Source organism: Physeter macrocephalus, chromosome 9, assembly GCF_002837175.3.
Source record: "Physeter macrocephalus isolate SW-GA chromosome 9, ASM283717v5, whole genome shotgun sequence".
In the NCBI taxonomy this organism is placed as follows: Eukaryota; Metazoa; Chordata; class Mammalia; order Artiodactyla; family Physeteridae; genus Physeter; species Physeter macrocephalus.
This window is the reverse complement of record NC_041222.1, coordinates 9,195,634-9,214,728: the sequence shown is the minus strand read 5'-3', so window position 1 is coordinate 9,214,728 and position 19,095 is coordinate 9,195,634. Positions and strand designations below refer to the sequence as shown.

General features: G+C 41.6%; 1 protein-coding gene across 5 annotated transcripts in view; it reads right to left on the bottom strand.

Moving 5' to 3' along the window:
* ASTN2 (astrotactin 2) overlaps positions 1–19,095 on the bottom strand; it is a 961,664-nt gene that overhangs the window by 146,957 nt on the left and 795,612 nt on the right. For all 5 annotated transcript variants that reach the window (XM_024126377.1, XM_024126379.2, XM_024126378.1 and 2 more), the window contains 2 exons: positions 14,977–15,110; positions 13,291–13,439 (listed from right to left, as the gene is read on the bottom strand). In XM_024126377.1, the coding sequence (XP_023982145.1) occupies positions 13,291–13,439; positions 14,977–15,110 (283 nt within the window). The remainder of the gene's footprint in view (positions 1–13,290; positions 13,440–14,976; positions 15,111–19,095) is intronic.

The following is a 19,095-nucleotide window of genomic DNA, read 5'->3' as shown; positions in this document are numbered from 1 at the left end:
CCCACGTGCCGCGGAGCGGCTGGGCCCGTGAGCCATGGCCGCTGAGCCTGCACGTCCGGAGCCTGCGCTCCGCAGCGGGAGAGGCCGCAACAGTGAGGGCCCCTTGTCCCCCCAAAAAAAAAAAAACCAGGAGGGAGAGCATGGTGTCAAAGAAACCAAAAAAAGCAAAGGTTTCAGAAGAGAATGATGAATCCTGTAGAATGCTTGAAGACATCAAGTAAGTCTATGGCCAAAAAAAAAAAAAAAAAAAAAGTCATTGGATTTAATGACATGGAGGCTACAGATGTTTGTGGAGAAAAATGTTTCAATAAACTTGGAGGTAGCAGGAGACAGAGTGGTGGGAATTAAGGAACCAGTGGAAAGTGAAGCAATGGAGTCAGCCACTGCAGACTCTACTTTCAAAAGTGTGTTTATAAAGAAGAGGAGTGAGATAGTTATGAGAGTGTAAGATGGAATGCTTTTTTTTTTTTTTTAAAGAAAAACATATGAGCACATTTAAACGATGGTAAAAATAATCTACTAAAGAAGGAGAGATTGGAAGCATAGAATATAGAGGGATAATTGATATGTCAAATTTCCTAGAAATTTAGTAGGGCACAGGAAACAGTACAATAGAAGGATTGACTTTATAGAGGAAGAAGGGCACCTCCTACGTTGCTACAGGAGGGAAGGGGAAGAATATGCAGAAAGAAGCATACAGATTTAAAATAGTTAAGGAGGGAAGTTTACCTACTCCCTATACTATTTTCTCTGCAAATGAGGACCCAAGATTATTTGCTGAGAGAGGGGGAAGAGTAAGGTGCCATGAATTGAAGCCTGGTGAAAGAGAAAGTAAATTGATAGGAGAAGTCTAGTAGGATTGCCTGGTAGCATGAAGAGCCCGGTTGACATTGGTGACTGATGATATATTTGTGCCAAATATTCTCAACTGTGTGCTTCTCACTAGCTGTTTGACGTATGTACTAGCAGAGGAGAGGATGGAGAGCTGCTGCGTGCATCCAGTGTAGGGGTTTGGCCAAGCAGGGCAACGGAAGAACAGAAAGGCAAGAGAGATCAGGAGGTGGTTGAGAACAGTGATTAAAATATGAGCCATGAACTCTACCACGGTGTCTCAGTCCTTCCGAGTTGCTACAACAAAATACCATAGATGGGTAGCTTATAAGCAACAGAAATGTATTTCTCACAGTTCTGGAGGCTGGAAAGTCCAAGATCAAGACATCAATAGGCTTTGGGTCCACCTCCTCATAGATGGCCTTCTTCTCACTCTAACTTCACAAGGTAGAAGAGTGAGGGATTTCTCTGGGGTCTCTTTTAAAAGGGCACTGATCCAATTCATGAAGTCCTGCCCTCATGACCTTATCACTGACCAAGTGCCCCACCTGTCAATACCATCACCTTGGGGGTTAGGATTTCAACATATGAGTTTTAGGGGGACATAGACATTCAGTCCATTTCACATGGAGAGGGAGATGACTAAAAAATAGTTGGAACTGATAGACGGAGATAGAGCAGTGATACCTAGGAACAGGGAATCATATTGAGTTAAAAGACAGATATGGTAGGGGTGAGAGATAAAAAACAAACAGGATAAAAGAGAGTGGGATATTGGAGCTAATGATTTTGATGGGACATCATCACATGAGGACAACCCCAGGGTGTGAACTAGCAGTGGGTGGCTGAGCTAGACCGGAAGAAAGTTCACTGGAGATGAGCAGGCTAAGAAGTGAGAGACTGGGTGGTAGGAACCCAGGAGGACCTGAACACGTCTACAGTGATGACAAGAGCACAGATGGAGAGAAAACTCAAAACCAGCAGCTTTGATACTTAGAGCATCAGTTCCAGTTGGAGCAAGAAGATGAAGGCTGGATTCTATTTTACTTTATCTTTTGGGGAAGGACTGCATTTCAGGGTCATAAGGAAGGACGGATTTAATCCTGACAAAGTCTTTGGAGGGGAGGTAGGCACGTACCTACCATAATTCTTCCCTGGCCTAGAAGAAGGTTCTGGAGAGTACAGAGGGAAAGCTAGCTTTTCTTCTCTTGGCATCTATAACGGGCAGCTGCTCCGAAGGTCAAGCATGGCTACAGGTGGCAGCAGGGAGAAAGGGAAACCTTTCTCACCAGAGGGTGAGCTCCACGTGGGGGTGCTGATAGCCTTAAGTGAGGTTTGACCAGATGAGTAACTACTGGGACCAGAATCTTGAACAATTGCCTCACTTCCTCTGCATAGCCTTTACCGACGCCACTAGACTGAGTTAGAAACCTCTAATCTGTGCTCTTACGGTATCTGAATTGTCTCATCACCTACCATGCTTTAGGGTAATTTCTTGCTAAACTGTTTATCTCCTAGTAGACTTATAAACTCCATGAGGGCAGGATTCATGGCTTCCTTGCTCCTATCCCACACCCAGCACACCCTGCAGTGTCTGGACCATAGTAAGAGCTCCATATGCAGGAATGAAACAAATGAGCGTGCTTTGTGAAATGTTAAAAAAACAAAATAAAACAAAACACTCGGTGATATAGAAGGCAGGTTGGGTGGCATGGGGGAATGGAGAGAATTAAGACCCTCCAAGTACCTTTTCCCTTTGGAGGCCCTTGACTTTAGAAACCTCTCACCCAAAGAGCAGCTGGAGTGACAGAAACATTTTCTGAGGACCTGAGATCAGTTCCAGATGTTTGCAGGCATGTCAGTTTGTACCTCACCCTGTAAAACATATTTCCTTCACCCCCCTCCACTCTAGCTGAGGGAGTGGGGCCCACTCTCCAATGACATCACCTCCCTCAAGTTGGTCCAGGGCAGGCAGACAGCAGGCGGGTGAGGGCTCTTCTAGCTTCTCAGACAAAGAGTAGGGCTCAGCCATGGCCTGCACTGCTTGAGGAGCTATGAGTAATTTCCACGGAATTTCATAAACAGCTCCGATGTAATCACTCCATCACAGCCGCTGCTGCCACCATCCTGTCAGCTACTGGGGGATGTGAGGCCTTGCTGTCCTTTGCTTTGAGTTATTCCCCACACAAACCCACCTCCATAACTGCTCCCCTCCACTTGAGAAGGTCATCAGTCTAAGGTCTAAGATGGGATGGTGTGTGTGCAGGGAGAGGGTGTGGGCGGTGTCCTTTCAGTCGTAGATTAGACTTAATGGAAACAGGGAGGGAGGGTTTAGAGAATTGCGTTGGGAATGGAGACAGGTGTCTTCTGACCCTTCAGGATATTATTCTTGACCCAGATCTAGATGAACCTAGATGAGCAGCTCATGCCTAAGCAGCTTGAAGAGATAAAGACAGGAAAAGATAGACTGAGACATAGGCAGAAGGTAGCATGAAGTAAAAAAGGAAAAAGAGGAGACAGAGAGAAAGATGTCAAGAGGGACACACACAAATAGAGGAAAAGAAGGAAGGGAGGAAGGAGGGAGCGAGGATAGAGAAAGGAAGACACAGAGATAAGAATTGAGAGTTGGCAGGAGGGGAGCCTGGTGCTGATAAGCTGGGGAGCAGCCCATCAGGCTCCCAAACGCCAGGACAGAAAGGGGCACTGACCGGCTCCAGATGTTGCTGCCTTTCGTGAGGGAGATGTGGGGATGGTAGAGAGGGCCCGCTGCCTCGTGTGGGTGCCAACAGAGCCAGCTGGCCTTCCAGTCCTGAACCAAAACCCAAAGTGAAGCTGGGAATCCCATGGGGAGAGGAAGAAGTCTCTGATTTTTAAAAGGTTAAAAAATATTCCAGCAGCTGACCAAAGAAAATTCAGGGGAGTGTGGTAGGAGGTTATGACGTTGGGTGAGAGCCTTCCACTTCTTGTCTTTCCTTTTCTGAGCCTTACAATGAGGGAGTTGGACTCACTGCTAAGGTCCTGCTACTCTAAAGTTTTGGGATTCTCAGAAGCTGGCATGTATGACAAAGAAGCAATGAGTCTGAAGAGCTACGTTCTCTAGAAGAGCCCCCCAGCTGCCATCATATGTCTAGATACTCCATCCTGCCCAGACACAGAGATACCCTATATCCTCTAATTTCCATTTGCTTCTTGGTTTATTCTCAACAAGAACAAAGCACACCAGAGGTAATATCACTGGTGGAAAGATATTTGGACTTGGCAGGGAGAGCAGGTAAAGAAACCAGAGCCCCAATTCTAGCACTGACTCTCCCACTAGCTCACGTGTGTAACCTCGGGACAAGCCCCCCTCCCGCCTTCCTCAGCCCTTTTCTCCGTAGGTCAAACATGGTATTTGGATTCATTAAATTTTCTTGTGCCTCACTCTGCCTTCTTATTCCCACCCCTCTGCATCTAGCCCTGCCCAAGAGGCTGAAACCCATGCCAATTGCTCTGATGAGGCCACGGGGGAGAAGCAGACGTCTGTTTTTAATATCGATGACAGATTAGCGTGCGGGGAATTCAGCCACCCCCCCAAAACAAGCCCCGTCTCTGCTCAAAACAACTGGAACAGGAGGCTAGTTATGCTTGGCTTTCCCAATAGAGTCCCAGGACCGACAGAGCAATGGCTTCTCTGAAGGAAACAAAGAGGGCGCCAAACCCAGGGGTGGGGGGCAGGAGAAGGAGACAGGGAGGGAGAGTCCGCATTTCAACAGCTAGTTCAAAAGGGTGTTGAACAGATGGCAGTCATAAAGCATGTGTGTGTGAGAGAGAATGTGTGTATGCATGTATATCTGTGCACACGCATGCGTGAGCTTGTGAATAAATAAACAATTACAGCACTGCACTCGGCTGCCAGCAAAAATCCAGAGAGATCAAAGAGAAAGCCCTCATTTCCTTATTCTGGCCTCACCTGGCCAAATGTGTGAGCAATCCTAACTCTCTAACAAAACAAGTCTTAAACTTTATTTTATTGTTTGTTTGTTTTTTTCTAACATTGAATTTTCCTTTTTCTTTTTTTAATTCATGGAAATTAGAAGCAACTAGCATTTATCAGTACTTACCATGTCTCAAGAACTGTGCTACATTTGACTCTCAAAGTAGCTAACGAAATAGGTGTTATTTTCCCCATTCCACAGATAGGGAAACTGAGACCCAGAAAGGATGTCGACTGGCCCTAGATTTCTCAGTGAGAAGTGGTAGAAACTGAAAGCAGAAGCCAGGTTTTTGGGGAAAAAAAAAAAAAAATAGCCCACGCTCCTTAATTCTGCTTGTAACCTCTAAGATAAAGTTCAGTCAAGTAGACTGAAATTTTCAAATTTAGTCCAAGTTCACTTTTGAGATTGTTGAGACAAAGTAAAAGTGGCATGGAGGCAAAGAGATGAGATTTCTGCTTCAGATATCCACTGCCAATCATCTACAGCATCAATTAATCATAACACATTTTAGAAGGCTTATTATGTACTCAGCTAGTCTCTAGAACTATGTAAGACCTCATAAGACCACACAGTACTCAAAGAATTAACATCAGAGTTGAAAAGTTAAAACATGTATATGCCTACCCACATACAATTCAATTCACTGAACATCTATGTACGTCAGGCACTGTGGAAGGATACCAAATTATAAAGACATAAGAGTCATTATCCTGCTTCTTTAAAGACAATTGTCCACCGAAAAATTCAAGAATTGGGTGGTGGAGAGAATTAAAGTCAAGTAGCACAAGGAAGAATTAGAAGAACCTGTAAAGATGGTGGCAGATATGTCATTATCTTCAAACTTCTGAATGGCAGCAGGAAGAAGAAGGGGTAATATCTCTGTGGGGTGTCCCCAGACCATGTAACTAAAAAGGAGTTTCATCTCTATCAAAAAAAAGGAACTCTTGGATCAGAACACTGGTTCCTAGACAATCAGAAGGAAGAATCTTGGATTGCCATTTCTGGACTAGATGGAGAAACAGAGACTAGATTTATTTACCCTACTACCTGAAACATTAAGGATTTTTTTAAAAGAAAAGAACATAAAACAAGTTTTCAAACTGGAAATCTGGCAACAGAGGACAGAGATCTTGAAATTTGGAAAACAAATTCTGTGAGCCCTAAAATTTCTGCAGCTTCCTGCCTTTAGAGAGTTTCTAGGTCACTGCAGGGAGATGCCTGGAAGATTCCCTAAATTGAGAAGGCAGAGGTCTTAGTCCAGGGAGATGAAAGTGACTAGAGTTTATAGGATAGAGTAATGGAGAGGAGAGAGCTGTAGAGAGAGAAAATTGAAGAGATCTGTGTAGGGTCCCCTTTCAATACTCAGCAAAGTACTGGTTAATGGATGTATGTAAGGAGCCTACCAACCCAAGAGTATTAGACAGAACAATGCCCATTGCCCATACAGGGGCCAGAAATAGTGCTTATTCCTCCCAGTCACACTGGAAAATCTCATAATTCATGGGCCACTGTGTAGAACACACTGAAGGGTCTTGCCTCAGTAGTAGGGAATAATTAGCCCTAGACTAAACACTGCTCTGGTTCCATCTAACAAATCTTAAAAGTAAGACCCAAAAGAATCAAACTGTTTCCAAATAACTTAACTGTGGCCCAGAATAGAGTTCAAAAATATTTATAGGAATACAAAAGTATCCAGAACCCAACAAGGCAAATATCACAATGTCTGGCATTTAATCAAAAATTATCTGGCATGCAAAGAAGAAGGAAATTCAACACATAATGAGGAGAGAAATCAATCCATTTAAACTGACCGAGAACTGATACAGATGTTAGAATTAGGAAACAAGGACATCAAAACCATTATTATAACTTTATTCCATACATCAAAAAAGTTATGACATGCCATATACTAGCCAGATCCAAATTGAATTTCCTGGGACTTCCCTGGTGGCACAGTGGTTAAGAATCCACCTGTGAATGCAGGGGACACGGGTTTGAGCTCTGGTCTGGGAAGATCCCACATGCTGTGCAGAGCAACTAAGCCCGTGCACCACAACTACTGAGCCTGCGCTCTAGAGCCTGCAAGTCACAAGTACTTTAGCCCACGTGCCACAACTACTGAAGCCCGCGCGCTTAGAGCCTGTGCTCTGCAACAAGAGAAGTCACTGCAATGAGAAGCCCGCTCACCACGATGAAGAGTAGCCCCCACTCAATGCAACTAGAGAAAGCCCAGCAATGAAGACCCAATGCAGCCAAAAATAAATAAATTAATTAATTTAAAATACATGTTTAAAAAAACAAAAAAACAATTGAATTTCCTAAGATGAAAATTACAATGTCTGAGACTTCCCTGGTGGCGCAGTGGTTAAGAAGCCTCCTGCCGATGTGCCAATGCAGGGGACACAGTTTCGATCCCTGGTCCAGGAAGATCCCACATGCTCCGGAGCAACTAAGCCCATGTACCACAACTACTGAGCCTGTGCTCTAGAGCCCGCGAGCCACAACTACTGAGCCCGCGTGCCACAACTGCTGAAGCCTGCGCTCCTAGACCCCGTGCTCCGCAACAAGAGAAGCCACCGCAATGAGAAGCCCATGCACTGCAACAAAGAGTAGCCCCCACGCAACACAACTAGAAAAAGCCCCCACACAGCAATAAAGACCCAAAGCAACCAAAAATAAATAGAAAATTACAATGTCTGAGTTAAAAAAAAATCACTGCATAGATTAACAGTAGATTAGATACTGAAGAAGGCAATGAAGACATAGCACTAGAAACTATCCAAAAGGAAACAAACAAAAAGAAATAATTTTAAAAAATGAAAAGAGCATCAGTGAGATAAAGAACAATTTCAAGTGGCTGAATACACATATTTTTAGAATCACTGAAGGAGAAAAAAGATGGAGAGAGAGAAAAATAATGGCCCCCAATTTTCCAGATGGGCTAAAACAGTAAACCCATAGATCCAAGAAGCTTAATAAACCCCAAAAACAATAAATTGCTAATGTAAGCAAGACACAGGAGCAACATCTTTAAATTACTAAAAGAAAAATATGCCAATCTAGAATACTGTACCCAGCCATAATAGCTTACAAAAGCAAAAGCAGAAAGAATTCATCATTAACAAACCTGAAATATAAGAAATAATAAAATATAGCCTTCAGGCAGAAAGATAATGAAATCAGATGAAAATATGAATGTATGCAAAAGAATGAAGAACACCAAAAATGTAAGTACATGAGTAAACAATAAAACTATTAATTAAATATACTTAAAGGATAATTACTCTTTTAGGAAAATAACAATGAATTATGAAACTTATGTATATGAGTAAAATGTATGACAATATAGCATAAAGGCTTGGAGGAGAGAAATAAAAGTATACTATATAAGGTTCTTTTACTGTATATGAAGTGTTATAATAGCACTTGAGGGCACACTGTGATATGTTAAATATGAATATATAAACCGTAAAGTAATCACTAAACAAAAGAGAGTTATAATAAATCAACAAAAGAAATAAAATGGAATAATAAATACACTCAATCTAAAAGAAGATAGAAAAAGAGAAGAAAGAAAACAAAGAAAAGTAGAACAATAGAAAACAAATAGCACAATGATAAACCTAACCACAACAATATCATATTAAACAAAAATGGTCTAAACACCCCAATGTAAAGATAACAATGTCAGATTGGAAAGAAAAGATGCTTTGAGGAGGGTAGGAAAGATAGATTCACATTATGCTTACAATCTCTCCCCCAAGCCTGAGCAGCCCAGTGCAGAGAGAGAAACCGTCCCTGTGTAACAATGTCAGATTGGATTAGGAAAAAAAAAAGAAGAAAAAGAAAAGAATAAAGACCTAAATACATGCTGTCTACAAGAAACCCATTTTAAATATAAAGGCACAAGTAATATAAGAGTAAAAAAATAAAAAATGGTAAATCTTTCTAACAGTAATCAGAAGAAAGCTGAGAAAGTTATATTAATATCAGGAAAAAGTAGATTTTGGAGCAAAAAATGTAACATGGATACAGACAACCATTTCACAATGATAAAGGGATCGATTCATCAAGAGGATATAAAAATTATAAATGTTTATTCACTTAATAACAGAGCTTCAAAATGCATAAAGTGAAAACTGATAGAACTCTAAGGAGAAACAGATATATCCACAATCATCATCAGAGGTTTCAGTACCATTCTTTCAAGTATTGATACAACAAGAAGACAGAAAATGAGAAAGGATTTAGAAGACTTGAACAACACAATCAACCAATTTGATCTAACTAGGATTCATAGAAAAACTCATCCATAAATAGAAGAAAATACATGATTTTAAACTGGACACTGAAAACAATGATAGACCATATCCTGTGCCATAAAACCCGTCTTAATAAATTTAAAATGATCCAACAACCCCACTCCAGAGCAGATATCCAGAGAAAATCATAATTCAAGAAGATACATGCACCTCAGTGTTCACTGCAGCACTGTTTACAATAGTCAAGACATGGAAGCAACCTAAATGTCCATCGACTGAGGAATGGATAAGGAAGATGTGGTACATATATACAATGGAATATTACTCAGCCATTAAAAAGAATGAAATAATGCATTTGCAGCAACATGAATGGACCTGGAGATTATCATCCTAAGTGAAGTCAGACAGAGAAAGACAAATATCATATGATATCACTTATATGTGGAATCTAAAAAAAAAATTATACAAATGAACTTATTTACAAAACAGAAACAGATTCACAGAGTTAGAGAACAAACTTATGGTTATGGGGGAAGGGTCACGGGGAGGGACAGATTAGGAGTTTGGAATTGACATATACGCACTGCTATATTTAAAATAGATAACCAACAAGGCCCTACTGTACAGCACAGGGAACCCTGCTCAATATTCTGTAATAACCTAAATGGAAAAAGAACTTGAAAATATGTATAACTGAATCACTTTGCTGTACACCTGAAACTAACACAACTTTGTTAATCAACTATACTCCAGTATAAAATAAAAATTAAAAAAATTTGTTTGCATCTTATGCTTCTTCCTCTGGATAGGAGTGACCTTAGCAACTGAGAGCAGGGAAGCAATAAATAATTAGGGCCAACCCAGCAGAAGCTGAACCCACTGGGATATAGGATAGATTGGTCCCCTTACACAAGAAAATATTGCCAATTAGCTAGATAGATTCCATCTTTATCTTTCCTCTAAAGCTGAGGGTGAAGGAGAGTATAACAGAAAAAAACAGGTATTGATCCATGGAACAAATTTCTATGACTACCGTGTTTTGGCACATTGAACTTAATTGATTGGAGAGGACTTGTCCTGGAGTAAAGGCATGGTGATGCCATCAGGTTACCTTATGACCTGAGTACCTGACCCTGGAAGGCAACACTTGTATTGGTTAAGACTTATACTTTGACTTGACTTCAGTCTAGGCCTACTGTACATATATGTGTTGCCTCGACAAGTTACTTAATTTCTGTCTATATTAGTCTTCTCTTCTCTAAAGTTAGGGTAATAATAATGTTTCCCTCATAGAGTTGTACTAAGATTAGATGAATTAATTTAAATGCTCAATACATACCAGTTAATTTAAGGTCTGGACAATATCTTTTTTACCTCTGTATTCTTTATCCCCAAATCCAGGTTTCTTGGCCCAAAGTGACATGTTCTGTAGCCTGAATTAGATTGGAGGCAGAGGGAAGGGAAAGAAAAGGTTAGTTTCGAGAAACTTTGCAATTAAAAAATAGTCAGGACATGGTCAATCCTTTTATGAGAGGTAAGAGGAAACCAAGCCTCCTTTATAAGTTTCGAACTTCAGAGACAACGACAATGGTGATACTAGGGAGTGAGAAGTTAGGAGAAATCAACTATACTCCAGTATAAAATAAAAATTAAAAAAAATAAAATGATTAAAGTCATAAAAAGTGTATACTCTGATATAGTGGAATCAAATTAAAATTCAATGACAGAAAGTTATCTGAAAAAATCCCCAAATATTTGGAAATTAAGTAATAACATGCATCTAAAGAATCCATGGGTCAAAGAAAAAAAAAGGAAAATTAAAAGGTATTTTGAACTGAATGAAAATGAAAGCACAATTTATCAAAAATCTGTGGTTAGCCACTAAAGCAGTAATTAGGGCAAATACTTGTCTTACAAGAAAAATCGCAAATCAACAACTTCAGCTACCACCTTAAAAATCTAGAAAAAAGAGGAACAAACTAAATCTAAAATAAGCCAAAGAAAAGAAATAACAAAGGTCAGAGTAGAAATCAATGAAATGGAAAACAATAGCAAAAGTAGGTGAAGTCAAAGCTGATTCTCTGAGACGATAAATAAATTACACAACCTTCTTTCCAGATCGATCAGAAAAAAAAGAGAGAGATGACAGAAATTACCGATATCAAGAATGAGAATGATATCACTATAAATTCCACAAATATTTAAAAAATAATAACAGAATATCACAACTTTTTGCCAGTAAATTTTATAACTTACGCGAAATGGATAAATTCTTTGAAATACACAAGGTACCAAAATCACTTAAGAAGAAATTCATAACCTGAATAGCCCTATATCTATCAGAGAATTAAATTAGTAATTAAAACTTTCTTACAAGAAAAGCTCCAAGCTCAGATTATTTCACTTGTGAATTCTACCAAACAATTTTTTTAAACTACATTACTATTTCTACCCAAACTCTTTCAGAAAACTAAAAAGGAGAAAATATTCTGCAATTTATTTTGAGAGGCCAGAATTATCCTGACAGCAAAACAGACACAAGCATTACCAGAAAACTACTGATCAAAATACCTGACAAATAAGGATGCAAAAACCTAAACAAAATTTTAACACAATAAATCCAACAATATATAAAAAAAGATAGTGCATCATGACCATGTGGGATTAATTTATTCCAGGAATACAAGGTTTTTTTTTTAATCCTTTGAAAATGCATCAATATAATTTAGCATATTAACAAACTAAGAAACATAAACTATGATCATTTCAATGGACACAGAGAATTCAACATTCCTAATAAATAAAGATTCAAGCACTGTGCTGGGAGTAGGACAGACTGGCTGTGGAACTTTGGGAAGGTCACAGACCTCTCTGGGATTCACTACTTGATCTATAAAAACGCGCCTGGTAATCATTCAGAGACTAATGTTAGCAACATGGCGGCATAAGAATTTTCAGCACTTGTCTCTCCCCCACACCCCAATGCCCCCATCATCCCCCTAATAACCTCCATCAAAAAAATCAATTTGAACCAATCCGAGTAATGGCATTTGGGGACAATTTGAACCGAAAAATCAATTTGAACAGCTGTCCGTGCACAGAAATACTTCACAAGAACTAAGGTTTCTAGGTGAGGGATCATTGCACCTGGGTGAAGCACAAAACTAAGAAAAGATGCTTTGAGGAGGGTAGGAAAGTTAGATTCACATTACGCTTACAACCTCTCCCCCAAGCCTGAGCAGCCCAGTGCAGAGAGAGAAACCGTCCCTGTGGAAGGAAAGAGAAAAGTGAGACCAACTTCACTTTGCACTCCAGAGCCAGCTCCCATGGCTGTAGGTGGCTCCCAGAAGACTTCTGTGTGCATCCAGGACTCTGGCTCATCCGAGCAACCGCTGTCTCCAGGGGCCCCAGCAGCTTCCATGGCACCAGGCTCCCAGTGGGCTCCCACGAACCCAGGTCTCCAAGCCACCCTGGCACCTGCCAGCTCCGAAGGCCCCCAGGTGATCTACCCTTGAACCCGGGTTTCCGGCTGGGCCCAGCACTAAGCCAACTACCACCAACTCAGGCTTTTGACCCACGCTGGAACCAGGCTGGCTCCCAGACTCCTGACACTCCAGCACTCCAGGCCAGCTCCCACAGAGCCAGGCTCCCCGCCTGCCCTAAGCCAGACCAGCCCTGCACACCCACCTCCAGGATGTCACAGCCTCCCGTATACTCTCTTTAACTAAACTTAAAGCACTCCTTAAGATCCACTTTCTGCATCTTCTCCTGCATGTCTGAATAATTTCCAAATCCTCTTCCCCAGCATGAAAGACAACTATCTCAGTACATCTCACTAGAAAAGGCAATTCCTTGAATTTCTTTATCTCAGTCCCAGAGATAATATATTTACAGAGCAAGGTCTTCAAAAATGTAACCTGTAGGCCTTCCCAAGTAGAAACAGTCAAATCCTTTTTTGAATTAACTAACACTTTAGTATATGACTTTGTGGATCCAACTTAGAGAATCAGAAATTCTCTACAATTTGCTACCTTCCCCTGCAGAAAATCATACCAAAAAGCACACAGGTGTAGGAACTAGGTAACAAACACCAAACAGTGAAACTTCCCAGTGCCTTCCCAGTTCAGAGGACACCAAGTCTCCAAAGGTATTTAGAAAATCCCAGTTTCCCTCCTCTGTCACACCATCTCAACCAAAGAGGAAGTCTTGAACTTTCTACTTACCTGTGTAGAGGTCCGTATCTGTGTATTCATCCACTTTCTTGTGCTGCAGAATATAATCAGAGACCTTGGTCCCAATAGCTGGCTGAACATCTACCCACTCCAAGGAGACCACGGTGCTGGAGGGCTCTACTGCTGGGGAGAGCCGCAGCCTAGGGGGGTGACAGGGAAGGTTGTTTGTTTGCCAGCCAGTACTGCCTGGGCCCCAAGAGTTTGCACAGGCCAAGATTAAAAGCACAGGATTCAGTCTGGCTTCAACCCACCACCATACCCCTTGTGTAGACTTAGGCAATTAATTATACCTCTTTTAGCCTCCGTTTCCTTGTTCATAATGGGGATAAGAAAGAGCCACCTTTTGGATCAATGTGGAATCCAGTAAATTAATCCAAGTACACAGTATGTGCTCACAGCAAGTTGATTAGCTTTCCATTTGTTTAAACTATATTCTCAATGATGCTTCACTGTCAATTAAATTGGCAGTGCCTTCAAACACAGTCATCTGCCAACCTCTCTGCCATTCTCTTCCATCCCCCAGTATATCAGTCAGTGCTTTAACATCCTTAAATCAATACTCCCTCACAGAGGGCAGGGATCCTGGGGAATCCTTTTACATAGCAAGAAATAACAGAATGTTTGAAAGTGAGAACCGGGAGGGTCCTTTGAGAGAGGGAAGTGCAAGCCCCTCATTTCATAGAAGTTGAAAGCAAAGCCCAGAAAAGGGGATGATCTGCACAAAGTCACACAGCAAACTGGGGACAGAACCATGATGGTGACTTTGCTTGTCCCCAGCCCAGATTCCTTCTCTCTTTCCACTATACCCACTAACTCTGCAATGACTATCTTACAATGGACCCTCAGTATTGGCTGCTGCCCAGATCTCCTCCACTCCTCACACCACTCTCCCTCTTAATCACACTGTCCCAATCAAGATGCCCTTCCTTTACTTCCTCAAATGGTGAGTTTCCTGAGTCAGGGCTTTCCCATGGGCTATGTCCTTTTTCCTGAAACACGTCTGTTGCCATTTGCTGCCCGGCAAACTCTGACTCTAATTCAGGTCTTCTCAGAGAGGCTTCCCAGACTACCTCCCTCTCCTCCAACTAAAGCATCCCCTCTTTGTTCTGTCCATTCGCACATCTTTGTTTTTCTTTAATATTTTTATTATTTAAATGTTTAAACGGTATCATGCTTTCCTGTTTTTTCTTTGACATCTGTCCCCCTCACTAAACGGTCAGTTCCCTAAGTGCACAGACTGTGCCTGTCTTGCTCATTAATGAATTCCCCAATGTCTGACACATAGCAGGTGTTCAAAACTTATTTGTTGAATGAATGAATAACATAAAGTTTCTTAGAAAAGGTCCTACACTTTCTTTATCTCAGTAGTCCCAGTGGCCAACACAGAACTGGCAAAGCAGTAGTTAGTGCCCAGGAAACCTTTGCCGAATGGATGAGTGAAGAAAGTAATGATGGCTGGCTTGGCGCTATTAAAATAGCACATGCTGCAGTGTAAGTATCTACCCCCGAGCCACGATTCCATTCTGCTTTCTCAAAGAAGGAGGTAGGCCCCCAGAGACTTCAGGCATCTGGTGAAGCACCTTAGGAACAGAAGCAAGCCATGGCCTGTACTGGCAGGACAAGAGTATGAGTCCATGGAAAGGGGTGGCCAGAGGAAGAGGGGCCAGACATACGTACACTGGCTGCGGGAGAGGGCTGCAGTTGGGGAGTCCACTGGCATCAAAGGCGCTGAGGTCACACCTGCACCAGTCATCGATCACGTCCCCTTTCCCTGAGCACCAGTAGGAGCTCATCAGTGCACTCTTGAAGGCCTGGAATAAAGGAGGACAAAGGAGATGATTATGACAATGGTAGAGATGGAGAGTGAAGGTCCCAGTGGCCATGACAGTCACTGACCCAAGCTTCCGAGGAGCTCTCCTGGGCACAGGACACCAGCTCTTGCAGACAGCCCCAGTATTCTACCACCGGGTTCTTCTGTTTCGAACCATTCTCCACCCAACAGCCAGAATGATCACTGAGACAGGATGTAACAGCATCCATTGAGAACCTCCCCTGGGCCTGACACTCTACTCTAAGTATATCAACTTATTTCATCTTCAGTACCTCACACGATAGCTGTAATAAAAATTATCATTATTTCCCATTCTACAAACTGGAAAACTGGGGCACACAGAAGGTAAGTAATTTGTCTGAGGTTCATAGCTACTAAGTGATGGAACTGAGATCTGATCCAAGACAGTCTGGCTCCAGACCCTGCCCTCCTTAACACCTTGCCACGCTGCTTCTTGTAGAAATCTGACTACCTCATCACCCTACTTCGAAACCTTCAGAGGCTCCCCATAGCCCTCCGGATAAAGTCTAAACTCCTTGCCCTAGCTCCTGACCACCTTCTTAGTCTCATCTCTCACCACTCCTCTGATTTTCCTTTGCATGCTACCATCCACCCTCATGCAACCATTAACATTTCCACCAACAGTGAATTCCTGCATATGAAAAGTGTGCTCTAAATCAGGAGACAGCAAAGTGTTTCTGCAAAGGACCAGACAGTAAATATTTTTGACTTTATGGCCAGGCAGTCTCTGCCACAATAACTTAACTCTGCCTTTGTAGCATGAAAGCGACACAGATTATACTTTAAATATACGGGCACGTTTGTGTTCCAATAAAACTTTATTTACAAAGACAGCCGACAGGCTAGACTTGTTCTGAGGTACATTGTTTGCTGATCCTTGCTCTAAATGATGATCGATTGATTGATTATTATTATTTTGGCTGTGTTGGGTCTTCGTTGCTGCTGCGCGGGCTTTCTCTAGCTGTGGCGAGTGGGGGCTACTCTTCGTTGCGGTGCACAGTTTTCTCATTGCGGTGGCTTCTCTTGTTGCGGAGCATGGGCTCTAGGCGTGTGGGCTTCAGGAGTTGTGGAGCATGGGCTCAGTAGTTGTGGTGCGCGGACTCTATAGCGCAGGCTCAGTAGTTGTGGTGCATGGGGTTAGTTGCTCCACGGCATATGGGATCTTCCCGGACCAGGGATCGAACCCGTGTCCCCTGCATTGGTAGGCGGATTCTTAACCACTGTGCCACCAGGGAAGTCCCCTGAAGTTCTATTTAATTGCAATGTGCTTCATTGTCTCTCTCTTTCTCTCTCTCTCTCTCTCTTTTTTTTAAAATACATCCTGTCCTCTCTACTGGAATACTCGACCCCACCCCCACCTTGGAATCCAATTCACTCTTTTGGTCTCAGATGAAACCTTCTTTTCTATGGGAACCCTACCTTGACTTTCTTAAGCCTAGAATCAGGCTCCTCTTCTGGACGCCACAACACCTAAGTGAAGTCAGACAGAGAAAGACAAATATCATATGATATCACTTATATGTGGAATCTAAAAAAAAAATTATACAAATGAACTTATTTACAAAACAGAAACAGATTCACAGAGTTAGAGAACAAACTTATGGTTATGGGGGAAGGGTCACGGGGAGGGACAGATTAGGAGTTTGGAATTGACATATACGCACTGCTATATTTAAAATAGATAACCAACAAGGCCCTACTGTACAGCACAGGGAACCCTGCTCAATATTCTGTAATAACCTAAATGGAAAAAGAACTTGAAAATATGTATAACTGAATCACTTTGCTGTACACCTGAAACTAACACAACTTTGTTAATCAACTATACTCCAGTATAAAATAAAAATTAAAAAAAATAAAATGATTAAAGTCATAAAAAGTGTATACTCTGATATAGTGGAATCAAATTAAAATTCAATGACAGAAAGTTATCTGAAAAAATCCCCAAATATTTGGAAATTAAGTAATAACATGCATCTAAAGAATCCATGGGTCAAAGAAAAAAAAAGGAAAATTAAAAGGTATTTTGAACTGAATGAAAATGAAAGCACAATTTATCAAAAATCTGTGGTTAGCCACTAAAGCAGTAATTAGGGCAAATACTTGTCTTACAAGAAAAATCGCAAATCAACAACTTCAGCTACCACCTTAAAAATCTAGAAAAAAGAGGAACAAACTAAATCTAAAATAAGCCAAAGAAAAGAAATAACAAAGGTCAGAGTAGAAATCAATGAAATGGAAAACAATAGCAAAAGTAGGTGAAGTCAAAGCTGATTCTCTGAGACGATAAATAAATTACACAACCTTCTTTCCAGATCGATCAGAAAAAAAAGAGAGAGATGACAGAAATTACCGATATCAAGAATGAGAATGATATCACTATAAATTCCACAAATATTTAAAAAATAATAACAGAATATCACAACTTTTTGCCAGTAAATTTTATAACTTACGCGAAATGGATAAATTCTTTGAAATACACAAGGTACCAAAATCACTTAAGAAGAAATTCATAACCTGAATAGCCCTATATCTATCAGAGAATTAAATTAGTAATTAAAACTTTCTTACAAGAAAAGCTCCAAGCTCAGATTATTTCACTTGTGAATTCTACCAAACAATTTTTTTAAACTACATTACTATTTCTACCCAAACTCTTTCAGAAAACTAAAAAGGAGAAAATATTCTGCAATTTATTTTGAGAGGCCAGAATTATCCTGACAGCAAAACAGACACAAGCATTACCAGAAAACTACTGATCAAAATACCTGACAAATAAGGATGCAAAAACCTAAACAAAATTTTAACACAATAAATCCAACAATATATAAAAAAAGATAGTGCATCATGACCATGTGGGATTAATTTATTCCAGGAATACAAGGTTTTTTTTTTAATCCTTTGAAAATGCATCAATATAATTTAGCATATTAACAAACTAAGAAACATAAACTATGATCATTTCAATGGACACAGAGAATTCAACATTCCTAATAAATAAAGATTCAAGCACTGTGCTGGGAGTAGGACAGACTGGCTGTGGAACTTTGGGAAGGTCACAGACCTCTCTGGGATTCACTACTTGATCTATAAAAACGCGCCTGGTAATCATTCAGAGACTAATGTTAGCAACATGGCGGCATAAGAATTTTCAGCACTTGTCTCTCCCCCACCCCCCAATGCCCCCATCATCCCCCTAATAACCTCCATCAAAAAAATCAATTTGAACCAATCCGAGTAATGGCATTTGGGGACAATTTGAACCGAAAAATCAATTTGAACAGCTGTCCGTGCACAGAAATACTTCACAAGAACTAAGGTTTCTAGGTGAGGGATCATTGCACCTGGGTGAAGCACAAAACTAAGAAAAGATGCTTTGAGGAGGGTAGGAAAGATAGATTCACATTATGCTTACAATCTCTCCCCCAAGCCTGAGCAGCCCAGTGCAGAGAGAGAAACCGTCCCTGTGGAAGGAAAGAGAAAAGTGAGACCAACTTCACTTTGCACTCCAGAGCCAGCTCCCATGGCTGTAGGTGGCTCCCAGAAGACTTCTGTGTGCATCCAGGACTCTGGCTCATCCGAGCAACCGCTGTCTCCAGGGGCCCCAGCAGCTTCCATGGCACCAGGCTCCCAGTGGGCTCCCACGAACCCAGGTCTCCAAGCCACCCTGGCACCTGCCAGCTCCGAAGGCCCCCAGGTGATCTACCCTTGAACCCGGGTTTCCGGCTGGGCCCAGCACTAAGCCAACTACCACCAACTCAGGCTTTTGACCCACGCTGGAACCAGGCTGGCTCCCAGACTCCTGACACTCCAGCACTCCAGGCCAGCTCCCACAGAGCCAGGCTCCCCGCCTGCCCTAAGCCAGACCAGCCCTGCACACCCACCTCCAGGATGTCACAGCCTCCCGTATACTCTAACTAAACTTAAATAAAGCACTCCTTAAG